Source organism: Oncorhynchus keta, chromosome 9, assembly GCF_023373465.1.
Source record: "Oncorhynchus keta strain PuntledgeMale-10-30-2019 chromosome 9, Oket_V2, whole genome shotgun sequence".
NCBI classification, from domain to species: Eukaryota; Metazoa; Chordata; class Actinopteri; order Salmoniformes; family Salmonidae; genus Oncorhynchus; species Oncorhynchus keta.
In genome coordinates, this window is record NC_068429.1 from 17,138,118 (window position 1) to 17,155,554 (window position 17,437).

The 17,437-nt window shown below is 43.4% G+C and overlaps 1 protein-coding gene across 1 annotated transcript in view; it reads right to left on the bottom strand.

Annotated features, from left to right (window-relative positions):
- Positions 1-3,822: 3,822 nt before the first annotated feature.
- Positions 3,823-17,437, bottom strand: part of setx (senataxin) — a 64,641-nt gene continuing 51,026 nt past the window's right edge. Inside the window, exons 21-25 of the mRNA XM_052525387.1 lie at positions 12,340-12,432; positions 11,509-11,664; positions 7,276-7,371; positions 7,015-7,102; positions 3,823-6,923 (exon numbers count right to left, since the gene is read on the bottom strand). Coding sequence (XP_052381347.1) covers positions 6,216-6,923; positions 7,015-7,102; positions 7,276-7,371; positions 11,509-11,664; positions 12,340-12,432 — 1,141 coding nt within the window. The 3' untranslated portion in view covers positions 3,823-6,215. The remainder of the gene's footprint in view (positions 6,924-7,014; positions 7,103-7,275; positions 7,372-11,508; positions 11,665-12,339; positions 12,433-17,437) is intronic.

Genomic DNA, 17,437 nt, shown 5'->3' on the forward strand with positions numbered 1-17,437 from the left:
AGAATCCATAAGAGAGTGTACAGACTGGGTCAATAACCACTAGAAATGTAAAAACACAACAAAAGCAGAATCCATAAGAGAGTACAGACTGGGTCAATAACCACTAGAAATGTAAAAACACAACAGAAGCAGAATCCATAAGAGAGTGTACAGACTGGGTCAATAACCACTAGAAATGTAAAAACACAACAGAAGCAGAATCCATAAGAGAGTGTACAGACTGGGTCAATAACCACTAGAAATGTAAAAACACAACAGAAGCAGAATCCATAAGAGAGTGTACAGACTGGGTCAATAACCACTAGAAATGTAAAAACAGAAGCAGAATCCATAAGAGAGTGTACAGACTGGGTCAATAACCACTAGAAATGTAAAAACACAGAAGCAGAATCCATAAGAGAGTGTACAGACTGGGTCAATAACCACTAGAAATGTAAAAACACAACAGAAGCAGAATCCATAAGAGTGTACAGACTGGGTCAATAACCACTAGAAATGTAAAAACACAACAGAAGCAGAATCCATAAGAGAGTGTACAGACTGGGTCAATAACCACTAGAAATGTAAAAACACAACAAAAGCAGAATCCATAAGAGAGTACAGACTGGGTCAATAACCACTAGAAATGTAAAAACACAACAGAAGCAGAATCCATAAGAGAGTGTACAGACTGGGTCAATAACCACTAGAAATGTAAAAACACAACAGAAGCAGAATCCATAAGAGAGTGTACAGACTGGGTCAATAACCACTAGAAATGTAAAAACACAACAGAAGCAGAATCCATAAGAGAGTGTACAGACTGGGTCAATAACCACTAGAAATGTAAAAACACAACAGAAGCAGAATCCATGAGAGTGTACAGACTGGGTCAATAACCACTAGAAATGTAAAACCACAACAGAAGCAGAATCCATAAGAGAGTGTACAGACTGGGTCAATAACCACTAGAAATGTAAAACCACAACAGAAGCAGAATCCATAAGAGTGTACAGACTGGGTCAATAACCACTAGAAATGTAAAACCACAACAGAAGCAGAATCCATAAGAGAGTGTACAGACTGGGTCAATAACCACTAGAAATGTAAAACCACAACAGAAGCAGAATCCATAAGAGAGTGTACAGACTGGGTCAATAACCACTAGAAATGTAAAACCACAACAGAAGCAGAATCCATAAGAGAGTGTACAGACTGGGTCAATAACCACTAGAAATGTAAAAACACAACAGAAGCAGAATCCATAAGAGAGTGTAAAGACTGGGTCAATAACCACTAGAAATGTAAAAACACAACAGAAGCAGAATCCATAAGAGAGTGTACAGACTGGGTCAATAACCACTAGAAATGTAAAACCACAACAGAAGCAGAATCCATAAGAGAGTGTACAGACTGGGTCAATAACCACTAGAAATGTAAAACCACAACAGAAGCAGAATCCATAAGAGAGTGTACAGACTGGGTCAATAACCACTAGAAATGTAAAAACACAACAGAAGCAGAATCCATAAGAGAGTGTACAGACTGGGTCAATAACCACTAGAAATGTAAAAACACAACAGAAGCAGAATCCATAAGAGAGTGTACAGACTGGGTCAATAACCACTAGAAATGTAAAACCACAACAGAAGCAGAATCCATAAGAGTGTACAGACTGGGTCAATAACCACTAGAAATGTAAAAACACAACAGAAGCAGAATCCATAAGAGAGTGTACAGACTGGGTCAATAACCACTAGAAATGTAAAAACACAACAGAAGCAGAATCCATAAGAGAGTGTACAGACTGGGTCAATAACCACTAGAAATGTAAAAACACAACAGAAGCAGAATCCATAAGAGAGTGTACAGACTGGGTCAATAACCACTAGAAATGTAAAAACACAACAGAAGCAGAATCCATAAGAGAGTGTACAGACTGGGTCAATAACCACTAGAAATGTAAAAACAACAGAAGCAGAATCCATAAGAGAGTGTACAGACTGGGTCAATAACCACTAGAAATGTAAAAACACAACAGAAGCAGAAAATGTAAAATAATCCGTGGTTGTACTAATCAAGTATTATTAGAAAAACACTTATACTGGGAAAGTATATATGCAATAAATGTATTATTCTTTAGATGAACACTATGGCGCCGCCACCAATATAATCTAAACTGAAGCAGATGTGGGCGTTAACAAGCAAGAATTGAGACAAAATATTGGTGGCTCAAAGCCAAGGGGAGTTAATTATCTACATAGAGAAGAGTGACTGTGTTATTTGAAGGTGGAAACCTACAAAGCCTGAGGTCTGTAACAAGAAAAGTCAGTTCAATGGAATTCCTCAGCTCTGTTACTTTGTAATAAAGTGTATTTGAATTTACAACTTCCGGTATCTGAGCAATATTTGATTCAATATTTCCACAAACTTCCATTCAGCCACAAGAGCATTAGTGAGGTCAGGCACTGATGTTGGGCAATTAGACCTGGCTCGCAGTCGACATTCCAATTCATCTCAACGGTATATGATGGGGTTGAAGTCAGGGCTGTGTGCAGGCCAGTCAAGTTCTTACACACCGATCAACAAACCATTTCTGTATGGACCTCGCTTTGTGCACAGAAATAGGAAAGGTTCTTCCCCAAACTGTTTCAATAAAGTCAGAAGCACAGAATTTGTAGAATGTTATTGTGTGCTGTAGCATTACAATTTCCCTTTACTGGAACCAAGGGGCCTAGCCCGAACCATGACAAAAAGCACCAGACCATTATTCCTCTTATAAACTTTACAGTTAGCACTATGCAGTCGGGCAGGTATCGTTCTCCGGTATCTGCCAAACCCAGATGGTGAAGCGCGTTCATCACTCCAGAGAACACGTTTCCACTGCTCCAGAGTCCAATGGCGGTGAGCTTTACACCACTCCAGCAGACGCTTGGCATTGCGCATGGCTTGTTTGCAGCTGCTCGGCCATGGAAACCCATTTCATGAAGCTCCCAACGAACAGTTATTGTGCTTACATTGCTTCCAAGAGGCAGTTTGGAACTCAGTAATGACTGTTGCAATCGAGGACAGAAGATGTTTTACACGCTTCAGCAATAAGCGGTCCCATTCTGTGCGCTTGTGTGGCTTCCACTTCGAGGCTGAGCCGTTGTTGCTCCTAGACTACACATTTCCACTTTACAATCACAGCACTTCCAGTTTCCCGGGGTAGCTCCAGCAGGGCAGAAATTTGACGAAATGACTTTTTGGAAAGATGGCATCCTGTGACAGTGTCATGTTGAAAGTCACTGAGCTTTTCATGAAGGCCATTCTACTGCCAGTGTTTGTCTATGGCGATTGCATGGATGTGTGCTGGAATTTATACACCTGCCAGCAACAGGTGTGTCTGAAAAATCAGAATCCACTAAAGGGTGTCCACATACTTCTGTATATATAGTGTATATGTAGATATCGTTAGAAAGAATACTACATTTCCCTTGACGTAGTGATGCTGAATGTTAAAAAAATGGCTCAACATACTCCACTCTCACCTATGTAATTTCATTCAGGTCAGACATGTTTTATGCAAACAGAAAAGGAGCGGACATGATTGACACCAACACATCCAGCTGAAATTAAACCAAAAATGGCACCATAATGTCCTAACAAACATTTAAATACCCATATAAGGTTCTGAGAACAAAATGACAATAATAGGCCAACACATAATGGTCTCCACATACAAATAGACTTACTAGAATAGGAAAAGACCCCATAAACACTATTTCTATGTTTCTCCCACTAAGAGATCGTCATTGGCGTGGAAACCCAGGGTTTAAAGGATCATCCTAATGACACCCTAGGTACTGTGTGGCATCCTTTATTTGGAGTAGAACTTTATTAAAAAATAAACACTTCATTGAGAAAGTAGTTCCCCGTGTTAGTGGAGTCGGTGACATTGGATGTAAACAAGAGAACTACAGGTGAAATGCACTCACGCCGTAACAGGATGAACACATTTAGACAAAAGCACCACGAACACCTGGGAGGAATGCAAAAAAAAAAATACAAAAAAAAAAGTGGGTGGGTGTCAGCATGTAATAAGACAGAAAAGACATTCAGGCGGTGGTAAAATACAATCCTGTTCTAGTCTTTCTGTAAGGCATCTCTATTCTGGGCTCCGCTTCAGAAGAAGTCTGTATTGTTAACATGAAGGGCAGTGGGATGAACTGAGACGTGTGGGGGAGATCCTCTGGGAGATGGGGCACAGATCAGAGACCAGCGTGGGAGTTGTCCTGGCTGAACCGCACTGATCTAGGACCAGATTCCCCTACCACACAGTCCTACACAAGCATTAGGAGAATGGAAACTATGGCCTTAGAGGAAAGTTGTACCTATACCAATCAGAACTGGTGAAAGGATTGTGGTATGATGAGTTGTACCATCTACCTGTGTACCTCCTTATTCTGCATGTCAGAGATGCATGTTTGTTTTTTGAACATTCCAAAACAATGAGTCCTGTTGAACATGCCCCAGGTGAACAAGCACCAATTGCAAACAAATAAAATAATTTTGCAGATTAAATTTAAATGTAAACAATTGTTCAATTTCAAATAAGATGATTCATTTATCAACTTAAAAAAGATCTACATACTTGATTTGGTTTAAACTGGCACTGTGGTACTTTTGGGGCACAGGTCTTAGAAAAACTATTTCTCCCAGAAACTATATTGCATTGAAATGAAGAAATTATTTGAACCATTACCTTCTAAACACTGGACAGTATCGTGACAGGTGACACGCAGAAGGAATAAAGCCATGTATACTTCACTGAACCATTACCTTCTAAACACTGGACAGTATCGTGACAGGTGACACGCAGAAGGAATAAAGCCATGTATACTTCACTGAACCATTACCTTCTAAACACTGGACAGTATCGTGACAGGTGACACGCAGAAGGAATAAAGCCATGTATACTTCACTGAACCATTACCTTCTAAACACTGGACAGTATTGTGACAGGTGACACGCAGAAGGAATAAAGCCATGTATACTTCACTGCAGTTGCTGAGAGTCACAGGAAGTCTTTGGTTCCAACATTTGAGGAGGTAGCTGGCCTGAAGTCCAACAGCGGTGAATAATACATATAACCTCGTCTCTGTCGACAAGAAAGGTAACTTAAAATGAGTTTTGTTGATAGAGTTGTGTGTGTGAAAACGAGCTTGTGTAAATGCACAGTGTGATACAACAAATAAAAGTGCATCCAATACCGTACAGATAAACCAGCAGAAGAAAGTGACCAGAGATGTCAAAGCTTCTCCGGGGCATAAAATGGCATTTAACTACTGTACAACATGTCTCCCTATTTAGAAATGCAACATCTGTCCCACATGCTCCAGCTACAGCGCTCACTTAAGACTACGTATGGGTCCATGTTACACATTCTAGAAAGATGCTTAATGTAACAACCAGGCCCATTCCAATCACAAAATGTAACCTTAATTGCCTCAGTTAATCAGCATCCTGGTGCTAAACAAGGACGACACTTTAAAAGCAAAATAAAACTAAAATAATTGCCTATAGTCAAATAACTATGGCTGACGAGATATACTTTTGCACTTAATATATGCTATAAGCGGAAATAGTGTGTACTTAAAATTGTAATGTAACAGCCATTCTGTTACGTGGGCTATACTACTAATAAATAACCAGGTATCAAACATTGAGTACCAGTGACATTAGTCTTTGCACTTTTATGAAGTCCAGAACATTTCTATACAAATGCAGAGCACGTAAGAAAATGAGATTAGGAAATTATAAAATTGTGAACCAAAAAAAGAAAATGAATAAAAGTCACAGGCACAGTGCATTACCCTGGTTACATCTCTCAGTAATAAACTGGAAACACACAAGTACCAGTGTTATAGTACAAGTGCCCTTTCAAAAGGCCCCGCCCCCACTGTCCAAACAAAGGGCAGTTTTTTTAGAGAGGCCAGGGCCAACCCACATACTCCAGCCATAAGTCATTAAACAGCTTATTACAAAAACAATTACATTTATTACAGAAATAAAATTAACTGACTTGTAAATGATACAACAGCATCATATTACTGCTTGAGATGGTGAACAGTGATGTTTTTGACTGACTGTTCGACAACCAAACTACTCTGCGTAATCTCTTGCCCTTCCACTCTCGTTCCCATTCCCTGAATTTATCAGAAAGCACACCAATAAAAAAACAAACCAAAACAGAGTCAGTGGTCAGTCCTCTCTCTCCCCCTCTTGGAGTGGGTGGGAGGGATCCATCGGGGGTCTGGGTCTCGTTTCCGGGGGTGAGTGTGTGTGTGGTGGTTGAAGGCTGTAGCACTGTAGCAATTATAGTCTCTCTGACTGGGGTCCCTCGGTGGTCTGTTGACTCCATCTCCTGGGTATGGCGCGGTGATTGGTGAACGGTGTTGCTCTCTGTCCCTCTCCCTGACAGCCCATCTCTGGTTTTGGTACCCAGTTGGGTGACGCTGTTCTGGGCTGTTGCATCCTCGTGGATCCCTCTCAGCTCGTGGGTCTCTTCTGATCTCGGCTTGTGGGAGCCTGATTCTTTCAGCTCCCGGATTCCAGTCTGGTCTATGCTGGGGTGTCTGGACTACCAGACGGGGGTCTCTGGGCCTGTCAGCGTCCTGGGGAGGGGATGCCGACCAGGGCTGCTGGGGGGAGTCCCTGCCCTGGGCGAACAGGGCTGGCTCAGAAGAGCGGCGTAGCTGGAAGGGAGCAGGCCTGGGGGGATCGGCGTTGGGACAGGGGGCAGCAGAGGGAGGGCCTGGTTCTCTGAGGGGGTAAGACGAGCTCCTGGTCAGCTCCTTTTTGAAGATCTTCCTGGCGTCCGTCTTGAAGGTCATCTCATTCGTTGATATAATGACGTCTCGTGTCGCAGCATCCTTGATGAGCGCACCCCAGTCTTGGTTTTCCTAGGACAGACACACAATCAACACGAGGCTGGAAAAGGAAATGCAACCAGACACAGGCCTCCATACAGATACAGGAGGTGGAGCCAATTACCTGGAGTGTCCGTAGATGGCCCAGAATGAACAGGCTAAACTTGGCCCGGGTGATGGTCACATTCAACCTCTGGCGATTCCCCAGGAATCTGGGGGGGGGGGTCCAGCATAGATCAGAAACTATACCCATACCCCAGGTAAGCACAGTACTCGTAGTATGAATACTACTTTACGTAAAGCGTTACATAAATCCAATTTGTTATATCATTACCAAGTATACGGCCTGGTCACATGACCTTACCAGGAAAGCTTGTACACTCACCCAATGCCGCCCTGCTCGTGGCTCGCCCTGACGCAGGAGACAATGACACAGTCCATCTCTCGGCCCTGGAAGCCTTCCACAGTGTCAACGTCCACCCTGGAATACAATTTTTCTTTTGGTCATTCTAGAGTCCCTTCACACTGCTAGCGGGGAACAACTACAGCAGAAAGGAAGCCATTTCTTTTGGTCATTCTAGAGTCCCTTCACACTGCTAGCGGGGAACAACTACAGCAGAAAGGAAGCCATTTCTTTTGGTCATTCTAGAGTCCCTTCACACTGCTAGCGGGGAACAACTACAGCAGAAAGGAAGCCATTTCTTTTGGTCATTCTAGAGTCCCTTCACACTGCTAGCGGGGAACAACTACAGCAGAAAGGAAGCCATTTCTTTTGGTCATTCTAGAGTCCCTTCACACTGCTAGCGGGGAACAACTACAGCAGAAAGGCCATTTCTTTTGGTCATTCTAGAGTCCCTTCACACTGCTAGCGGGGAACAACTACAGCAGAAAGGCCATTTCTTTTGGTCATTCTAGAGTCCCTTCACACTGCTAGCGAGGAACAACTACAGCAGAAAGGCCATTTCTTTTGGTCATTCTAGAGTCCCTTCACACTGCTAGCGGGGAACAACTACAGCAGAAAGGAAGCCATTTCTTTTGGTCATTCTAGAGTCCCTTCACACTGCTAGCGAGGAACAACTACAGCAGAAAGGAAGGCATTTCTTTTGGTCATTCTAGAGTCCCTTCACACTGCTAGCGAGGAACAACTACAGCAGAAAGGCCATTTCTTTTGGTCATTCTAGAGTCCCTTCACACTGCTAGCGGGGAACAACTACAGCAGAAAGGCCATTTCTTTTGGTCATTCTAGAGTCCCTTCACACTGCTAGCGGGGAACAACTACAGCAGAAAGGAAGCCATTTCTTTTGGTCATTCTAGAGTCCCTTCACACTGCTAGCGAGGAACAACTACAGCAGAAAGGAAGGCATTTCTTTTGGTCATTCTAGAGTCCCTTCACACTGCTAGCGAGGAACAACTACAGCAGAAAGGCCATTTCTTTTGGTCATTCTAGAGTCCCTTCACACTGCTAGCGGGGAACAACTACAGCAGAAAGGCCATTTCTTTTGGTCATTCTAGAGTCCCTTCACACTGCTAGCGGGGAACAACTACAGCAGAAAGGCCATTTCTTTTGGTCATTCTAGAGTCCCTTCACACTGCTAGCGGGAACAACTACAGCAGAAAGGAAGCCATTTCTTTTGGTCATTCTAGAGTCCCTTCACACTGCTAGCGGGGAACAACTACAGCAGAAAGGAAGCCATTTCTTTTGGTCATTCTAGAGTCCCTTCACACTGCTAGCGGGGAACAACTACAGCAGAAAGGAAGCCATTTCTTTTGGTCATTCTAGAGTCCCTTCACACTGCTAGCGAGGAACAACTACAGCAGAAAGGAAGCCATTTCTTTTGGTCATTCTAGAGTCCCTTCACACTGCTATCTCCAACTACAGCAGAAAGGAAGCCATTTCTTTTGGTCATTCTAGAGTCCCTTCACACTGCTAGCGGGGAACAACTACAGCAGAAAGGAAGCCATTTCTTTTGGTCATTCTAGAGTCCCTTCACACTGCTAGCGGGGAACAACTACAGCAGAAAGGAAGCCATTTCTTTTGGTCATTCTAGAGTCCCTTCACACTGCTAGCGGGGAACAACTACAGCAGAAAGGCCATTTCTTTTGGTCATTCTAGAGTCCCTTCACACTGCTAGCGGGGAACAACTACAGCAGAAAGGCCATTTCTTTTGGTCATTCTAGAGTCCCTTCACACTGCTAGCGAGGAACAACTACAGCAGAAAGGAAGCCATTTCTTTTGGTCATTCTAGAGTCCCTTCACACTGCTAGCGGGGAACAACTACAGCAGAAAGGAAGCCATTTCTTTTGGTCATTCTAGAGTCCCTTCACACTGCTAGCGGGGAACAACTACAGCAGAAAGGAAGCCATTTCTTTTGGTCATTCTAGAGTCCCTTCACACTGCTAGCGGGGAACAACTACAGCAGAAAGGAAGCCATTTCTTTTGGTCATTCTAGAGTCCCTTCACACTGCTAGCGAGGAACAACTACAGCAGAAAGGAAGCCATTTCTTTTGGTCATTCTAGAGTCCCTTCACACTGCTAGCGAGGAACAACTACAGCAGAAAGGAAGCCATTTCTTTTGGTCATTCTAGAGTCCCTTCACACTGCTAGCGAGGAACAACTACAGCAGAAAGGAAGCCATTTCTTTTGGTCATTCTAGAGTCCCTTCACACTGCTAGCGAGGAACAACTACAGCAGAAAGGAAGCCATTTCTTTTGGTCATTCTAGAGTCCCTTCACACTGCTAGCGGGGAACAACTACAGCAGAAAGGAAGCCATTTCTTTTGGTCATTCTAGAGTCCCTTCACACTGCTAGCGGGGAACAACTACAGCAGAAAGGAAGCCATTTCTTTTGGTCATTCTAGAGTCCCTTCACACTGCTAGCGGGGAACAACTACAGCAGAAAGGAAGCCATTTCTTTTGGTCATTCTAGAGTCCCTTCACACTGCTAGCGGGAACAACTACAGCAGAAAGGAAGCCATTTCTTTTGGTCATTCTAGAGTCCCTTCACACTGCTAGCGAGGAACAACTACAGCAGAAAGGAAGCCATTTCTTTTGGTCATTCTAGAGTCCATTCACACTGCTAGCGGGGAACAACTACAGCAGAAAGGAAGCCATTTCTTTTGGTCATTCTAGAGTCCATTCACACTGCTAGCGGGGAACAACTACAGCAGAAAGGAAGCCATTTCTTTTGGTCATTCTAGAGTCCCTTCACACTGCTAGCGGGGAACAACTACAGCAGAAAGGAAGCCATTTCTTTTGGTCATTCTAGAGTCCCTTCACACTGCTAGCGAGGAACAACTACAGCAGAAAGGCCATTTCTTTTGGTCATTCTAGAGTCCCTTCACACTGCTAGCGAGGAACAACTACAGCAGAAAGGAAGCCATTTCTTTTGGTCATTCTAGAGTCCCTTCACACTGCTAGCGAGGAACAACTACAGCAGAAAGGAAGGCATTTCTTTTGGTCATTCTAGAGTCCCTTCACACTGCTAGCGAGGAACAACTACAGCAGAAAGGAAGCCATTTCTTTTGGTCATTCTAGAGTCCCTTCACACTGCTAGCGGGGAACAACTACAGCAGAAAGGAAGCCATTTCTTTTGGTCATTCTAGAGTCCCTTCACACTGCTAGCGAGGAACAACTACAGCAGAAAGGAAGCCATTTCTTTTGGTCATTCTAGAGTCCCTTCACACTGCTAGCGAGGAACAACTACAGCAGAAAGGAAGCCATTTCTTTTGGTCATTCTAGAGTCCCTTCACACTGCTAGCGGGGAACAACTACAGCAGAAAGGAAGCCATTTCTTTTGGTCATTCTAGAGTCCCTTCACACTGCTAGCGAGGAACAACTACAGCAGAAAGGAAGCCATTTCTTTTGGTCATTCTAGAGTCCCTTCACACTGCTAGCGAGGAACAACTACAGCAGAAAGGAAGCCATTTCTTTTGGTCATTCTAGAGTCCCTTCACACTGCTAGCGGGGAACAACTACAGCAGAAAGGAAGCCATTTCTTTTGGTCATTCTAGAGTCCCTTCACACTGCTAGCGGGGAACAACTACAGCAGAAAGGAAGGCATTTCTTTTGGTCATTCTAGAGTCCCTTCACACTGCTAGCGAGGAACAACTACAGCAGAAAGGAAGGCATTTCTTTTGGTCATTCTAGAGTCCCTTCACACTGCTAGCGGGGAACAACTACAGCAGAAAGGAAGCCATTTCTTTTGGTCATTCTAGAGTCCCTTCACACTGCTAGCGGGGAACAACTACAGCAGAAAGGAAGGCATTTCTTTTGGTCATTCTAGAGTCCCTTCACACTGCTAGCGGGGAACAACTACAGCAGAAAGGAAGCCATTTCTTTTGGTCATTCTAGAGTCCCTTCACACTGCTAGCGAGGAACAACTACAGCAGAAAGGAAGCCATTTCTTTTGGTCATTCTAGAGTCCCTTCACACTGCTAGCGGGGAACAACTACAGCAGAAAGGCCATTTCTTTTGGCTCTAATGATTCTGCAAGCTAAGACTACTGAAATGGCTTCCTTTTCTGGCAAATGGTTTCTTTTTACACCAGCAGTGCGAACGGACCCTGGCAATCTACTAACCCCAATGAGAATGCACATTTATGGTGCAGCACCTGACTCACGTGAGGTTCTTGTTGACCACCTTGGCCATCTCGCGGTTGATGCGGTCCTTCTGGGCATTGTACGGCGTGATGACCCCCACCTTGACCTGCTGCTTCTCAGCCATCAGCCTCAGCAGGAACACTACCAGCTGCACCTCTTTCAGGTTGCTGAACGACCTGGTGACCAGCCAGACGGCAATCAAACAGTCATTCAACATGTATTCAGTCACAAGCACTTTTTCGCAATGTCACTAAAGGGATTGTTCAGCAAGAGGTTGGGAATTGGACCAAAAATGGTTTACAATTGTTGGCCGTGGCTAGTTTAACAAAATCAAAGTGTGGATCGCAGTCACTCCCTGTCCCTAGACCAGGGGTATTCAACTCTTACCCTACGAGGTCCGGAGCCTGCTGGTTTTCTGTTCTACCCGAGAATGAATTGCACCCACCTGGTACGCCAGGTCTAAATAGGTCTCGGATTACAGGGGAATAATGAAAACAAGCAGTGGAACTGGCTTCAAGGTCCAGAGTTGAGTTTGAAGGCCCTAGATCAAATGTGTCAAACTTATTCCATGGAGGGCCGAGTGTCGGGGTTTTCACTCCTCCTTTGTACTTTAAGGTCACCAATTAGTTAAGGAACTCCACACACCTGGTCGTCTAGGGCTTAATTGAAAAGAAAAAACAAACACACTCTGCCCTCCATGGAATGATTTTTATGTGCCCTAGAATGTTGGAGATAAGAAACCAAATGTCTAAATCATGCAAAGTCACTGAACTATCCCTTTAACATGAAGCCTACAGTAGAATGAATTAAATGGGAGAAGTCATAGGAACATGATCCAGAGCATTTCTTACGCTCCCTCCTTGACCTCCTGACCGTCGGTCACGTCAAACACACGGTAGGGCAGGAGAGGCCAGCCAATGTTCCCCCTCCTCTCTGCAGTCTCACTGAAGACAGGAACACACACACAAATGATAGTGATGGTTAAAGCGTTGGGCCAGTAACCGAAAAGTTAGACAAAGTAAAACTCTGTCCTTCTGTCACCGAACAAGGCAGTTAACCTACTGTTCCCCGGTAGGCCATCATTGTAAATAAGAATTTGTTGTTAACTGACTTGCCTAGTTAAATCAAGGATAAATAAATAAAAAAATTCACATGCAATGCTAAACACTTAAAAAGGAGAATTCCCGCAATTCACACCCTCATTTCTTGTTGTGCAGTATCAGGGCACGCAAAGGACATTAAAAGATCAAAGACCCAAAAACATCCTTATAGAAACTGACATGGTCTCAGTATTGTGATGTACAGCACCAGTCAAAAGTTGACACCTACTCATTCCAGGGTTTACATTTTAAAAAACTATTTTCTACAATATAGAATAATAGTGAAGACTATGAAATAACATACATACACACAAAAAAAGTGTTAAACAAAATATGAAGCCACCCTTTGCCTTGACAGCTTTGCACACTTGTAATTCTCTCAACCTGCTTCATGAGGTAATCACCTAGAATTTAAATTAACAGGTGTGCCTTGTGAATTTGTAGAATTTCTTTCTTTATTGCGTTTGAGCCAATCAATTGTGCTGTGACAAGGTAAAGGTGGTATACAGAACTCTGAAAGGTTTCTTCTAGTGCAGTCGCAAAAACCATCAAGTGCTATGATGAAACCAGCTCTCATGAGGACCGCTACAGGAAATAATCTAAGTAAAATACATTTGGATTTGTTTAACACTTTTTTTGGTTACTATATGATTCCATGTGTTATTTCATAGATTTGATGTCTTAACTATTAACTCTTGAGGATAGGGAGACGCTAGCATCTCAACTGGCCAATTGCCAGGGGAAATGCAGATAAAATGCTATAAAATTCAAACTTTCATTAAATCACACATGTAAGATACTCAATTAAACCTACACTCGTTGTGAATCCAGCCAACATGTCAGATTTTAAAAATGCTTTTCGGCGAAAGCAGAAGAAGCTATTATCTGATAGCATGCACCAATCTGCACCAGTAGTAAACAAAAGGGCTAGTGTAGCAGGCGCTACACAAAATGCTGAAATAAAATATAAAATATGCATTACCTTTGACGAGCTTCTTTTGGTGGCACTCCAATATGTCCCATAAACATCACAATTGGTCCTTTTGTACGATTAATTCCGTCCATATATATCGAAAATGGCCATTTATAAAGCCCGTTTGATCCATAAAAAAAACAGCTGAGAAAAACGCAACGTCACTACAAAATATTTCAAAAGTTGCCTATAAAAACTTTGCCAAAATATTTCAAACTACTTTTGTAATACAACTGTAGGTATTTTTAAACATTAATAATCGATCAAATTGTAGACGGGGCAATTTGTATTCAATGCATGAATGAAAAGAAAACTCTGCTCATCACGTCTTGTGCAACTCACAAAAGGGTCCCCCGTTCTGAGTTGGCCTACTTGGCCGACAAATAAATAACCTCAGCCATATTCCAAACACTGGCGACTTCGTGTGGAAGATGTAGGAACTGAAAGTATATTTGGAATATGATAAAAAAATAAAAACATTAAAAAAATGGGGGGGAAAAAAATGGGGGAAAAAATTCTGAACAGTTAGTCCTCAATGTTTTGCCTGCTACATAAGTTCTGTTATACTCACAGACACGATTCAAACCGTTTTAGAAACTTCAGAGTGTTTTCTATCCAAATCTATGAATAATATGCATATCTTATATTCTTGGCATGAGTAGCAGGAAGTTGAAATTGGGCACGCTATTTATCCTGCCCCCTAGCTTTCAGCTACAACGTAGAACAAAATACAAATAAAGGAAAGCCCTTGAAATTAGGTGTCTGAACTTTTGACTTGTACTGTTGGTCATTCTGAACATTCTCCGCAACATAATCAATGTTCCCTCTAAGCCGCGCTCAGTCGTACAATATCCCCGACATTGCCGCGCAGCTCCCTGGGACTGCTGCGCATTAGAAATATCAGCCCACGGAAAGCAGCACGAGATTGAACTTCGACGTAACTCTAGAGTTCTCCCTGTTAACACAATCAACGTTTCCCTTTAATGTGGCAATTGTGATAAAATCAACACTATCAAATCAAATATTTGTCACCTCAGTGAAATGCTTACTTACAAGCCCTTCAACAACGCAGCAATACCCCCCCCCCCCAAAAAAAATTATAATATATAAATAAGTTAAGAGCAGCAGTAAAATAACAATAGCGAGGCTATATACAGGGGGGGTCCAGGTTAGTCGAGGTAATATGTACACTATTGTTCATAAGTTGAGGTCGCTTAGAAATGTTATTGTTTTTCAAAGGAAAGCACATTTGGGGCGGCAGGGTAGCCTAGTGGTTAGAGCGTTGGACTAGTAACCGAAAGGTTGCAAGTTCGAATCCACGAGCTGACAAGGTACAAATCTGTCGTTCTGCCCCTGAACAGACTGTTCCTAGGCAGTCATTGAAAATAAGAATTTGTTCTTAACTGACTTGCCTAGTAAAATAAAGGTACAATTTAAAATTTGCTTCCATTAAAATATAAAATTGATCAGAAATACAGTGTAGACATTGTTAATGTTGTAAATGACTATAGTATCTGAAAACGGCTGGTTTTTATTGGAAAATCTACACAAGTGTACAGAGGCCAGCAACCATCACTCCTGTGTTCTAATGGCAACATTGTGTTAGCTAATCCAAGTTGATCATTTTAAAAAGGCTAATTGATCTTTAGAAAACCCTTTTGCAATTATGTGAGCACAGCTGAAAACTGCTGTGCTGATATTAAAGAAGCAATAAAACTGGCCTTCTTTAGACTTGTTGAATATCTGGAGCATCGATTGCAGGCTCAAAATGGCCAGAAACAAATTAACTTTCTTCTGAAACTCATCAGTCTTGTTCTGAGAAATGAAGGCTATGCCATGTGAAAAATTGCCAATAAACTGAAGATCTCGTACAACGCTGTGTACTACTCCCTTCACAGAACAGCGCAAACTGGATCGAACCAGAATAGAAAGAGTGGGAGGCTCCGTGCACAACTGAGCAGGAGGACAAGTACATTAGTCTCTAGTTTGAGAAACAGACACCTCAACTGGCAGCTTTATTAATAGTACCCGCAAAACACCAGTCTCCACGTCAACAGTGAAGAGGCAACTCCGGGATGCTGGACTAATTTTATGTTATTTTAAATGGACAAAATGGGCTTTCTTTCAAAAACAAGGACATTTCTAAGTGACCCCCAACTTAACGGTAGTGTACATGTAGTTATTAGAGTTATTAGACCGACTATGCATAGATAAGAGAGTAGCAGCAGCTTAAAAGGTCAATGCAAATAGTCTGGGTAGTCATTTGATTAGATGTTCAGGAGTCTTATGGCTTGGTGGTAGAAGCTGTTAAGAAGCCTCGGACTTGGCACTCCGGCACTGCTTGCCATGCGGAAGCAGAGAAAACAGTCTATGACTGGGGTGGCTGGAGTGACGATTTTTAGGGCCTTCCTCTGACACTGCCTGGTATAGAAGTCCTGGACGGCAGGAAGCTTGGCCCCATTCGCGCCACCCTATTTAGTGCCTTGCGGTCGGAGGCCGAGCAGCTGCCATACCAGGTGGCGATGCACCTATTGAACCTTTTGGAGGATCAGAGGACCCATGCCAAATCTTTTCAGTCTCCTGATGGGGAATAGGTTGTGTCATATCCTGTTCACGACTGTCTTGGTGTGTTTGGACCATGTTAGTTTGTGACGTGGACGCCAAGGAACTTGAAGCCCTCAACCTGATCCACTACAGTCCTATCAATGAGAATGGGGGAATGTTCATGTAGTCCACAATCATCTCCTCTGTCTTGGTCACATTGAGGGAGAGGTTGTTGTCCTTGCACCACACGGTCAGGTCTCTGACCACCTCCCATTAGGCTATTTCACCACTGTTGTGTCATCGGCCAACTTGATGATTGTGTGCGAGTCATGCCCTGGCCGTGCAGTCATGAGTGAACCGGGAGTACAGGAGGGGGCTGAGCACACATCCCTGGGGGGCCCCCGTGTTGAGGATCAGCGTGGCGGATGTGATTGTTACCTACCCTTACCACATGGGGGCAGCCCGTCAGGAAGTCCAGGATCCAGTTGCAGAGGAAGGTGTTTAGTCCAGGGTCCTTAGCTTGTTGATGAGCTTTGAAGGCACTATGGTGTTGAATGCTGAGCTGTTGTCAATGAACAGCATTCTCACGTAGGTGTTCCTTTTGCCCAGGTGTTTAAGGGCAGTGAGGAGTGCAATAGAGATTGCATCATCTGTGGATCTGTTGGGGCGGTATGCAAATTGGAGTGGGTCTAGGGTTTCTGGGATAATGGTGTTGTGAGCCATGACCAGCCTTTCACACAGTCGAGCGGAACAGCTCATGCTCACATGCATGTTTCAGTGTTTCTTGCCTCGAAGTGAGCATAGAAGTTAGTTAGCTCGTCTGGTATGCTCGGGTCACTGGGCAGCTCACAGCTGTGCTGCCCTTTGTAATCTAATAGTTTGCAAGCCCTGCCACATCCGACGAGCGTTGGAGACGGTGTAGTACGATTCGTTCTTAGTCCTGTATTGACGCTTTGCCTGTTTGATGGTTCGGAGGAGGGAATAGAGGGATTTTTTATAAGCTTCCGGGTTAGAGTCCCGCTCCTTGAAAGCGGCAGCTCCACTATTTAGCTAAGTGTGGATGTTGCCTGTAATCCATGGCTTCTGGTTGGGGTATATACATAATATTAGCCACTTTCAAAGCAACATACTGAAACAAAAAATAACTATGCAGGAGATTTTGTTGTAGGCCAAATTCAGTGTAGGATTCTATTGCAATTCTAACTCAGCCGGTACTCACAGACCTGAGCGGCATAACCAAATCAGAGCTGCGATAGGCCACTATGCAAAAAGACCTTTGTCATATATGGATCTGTGCCATTTATGTTGAACTGGACGGTGTTTACAGCATGA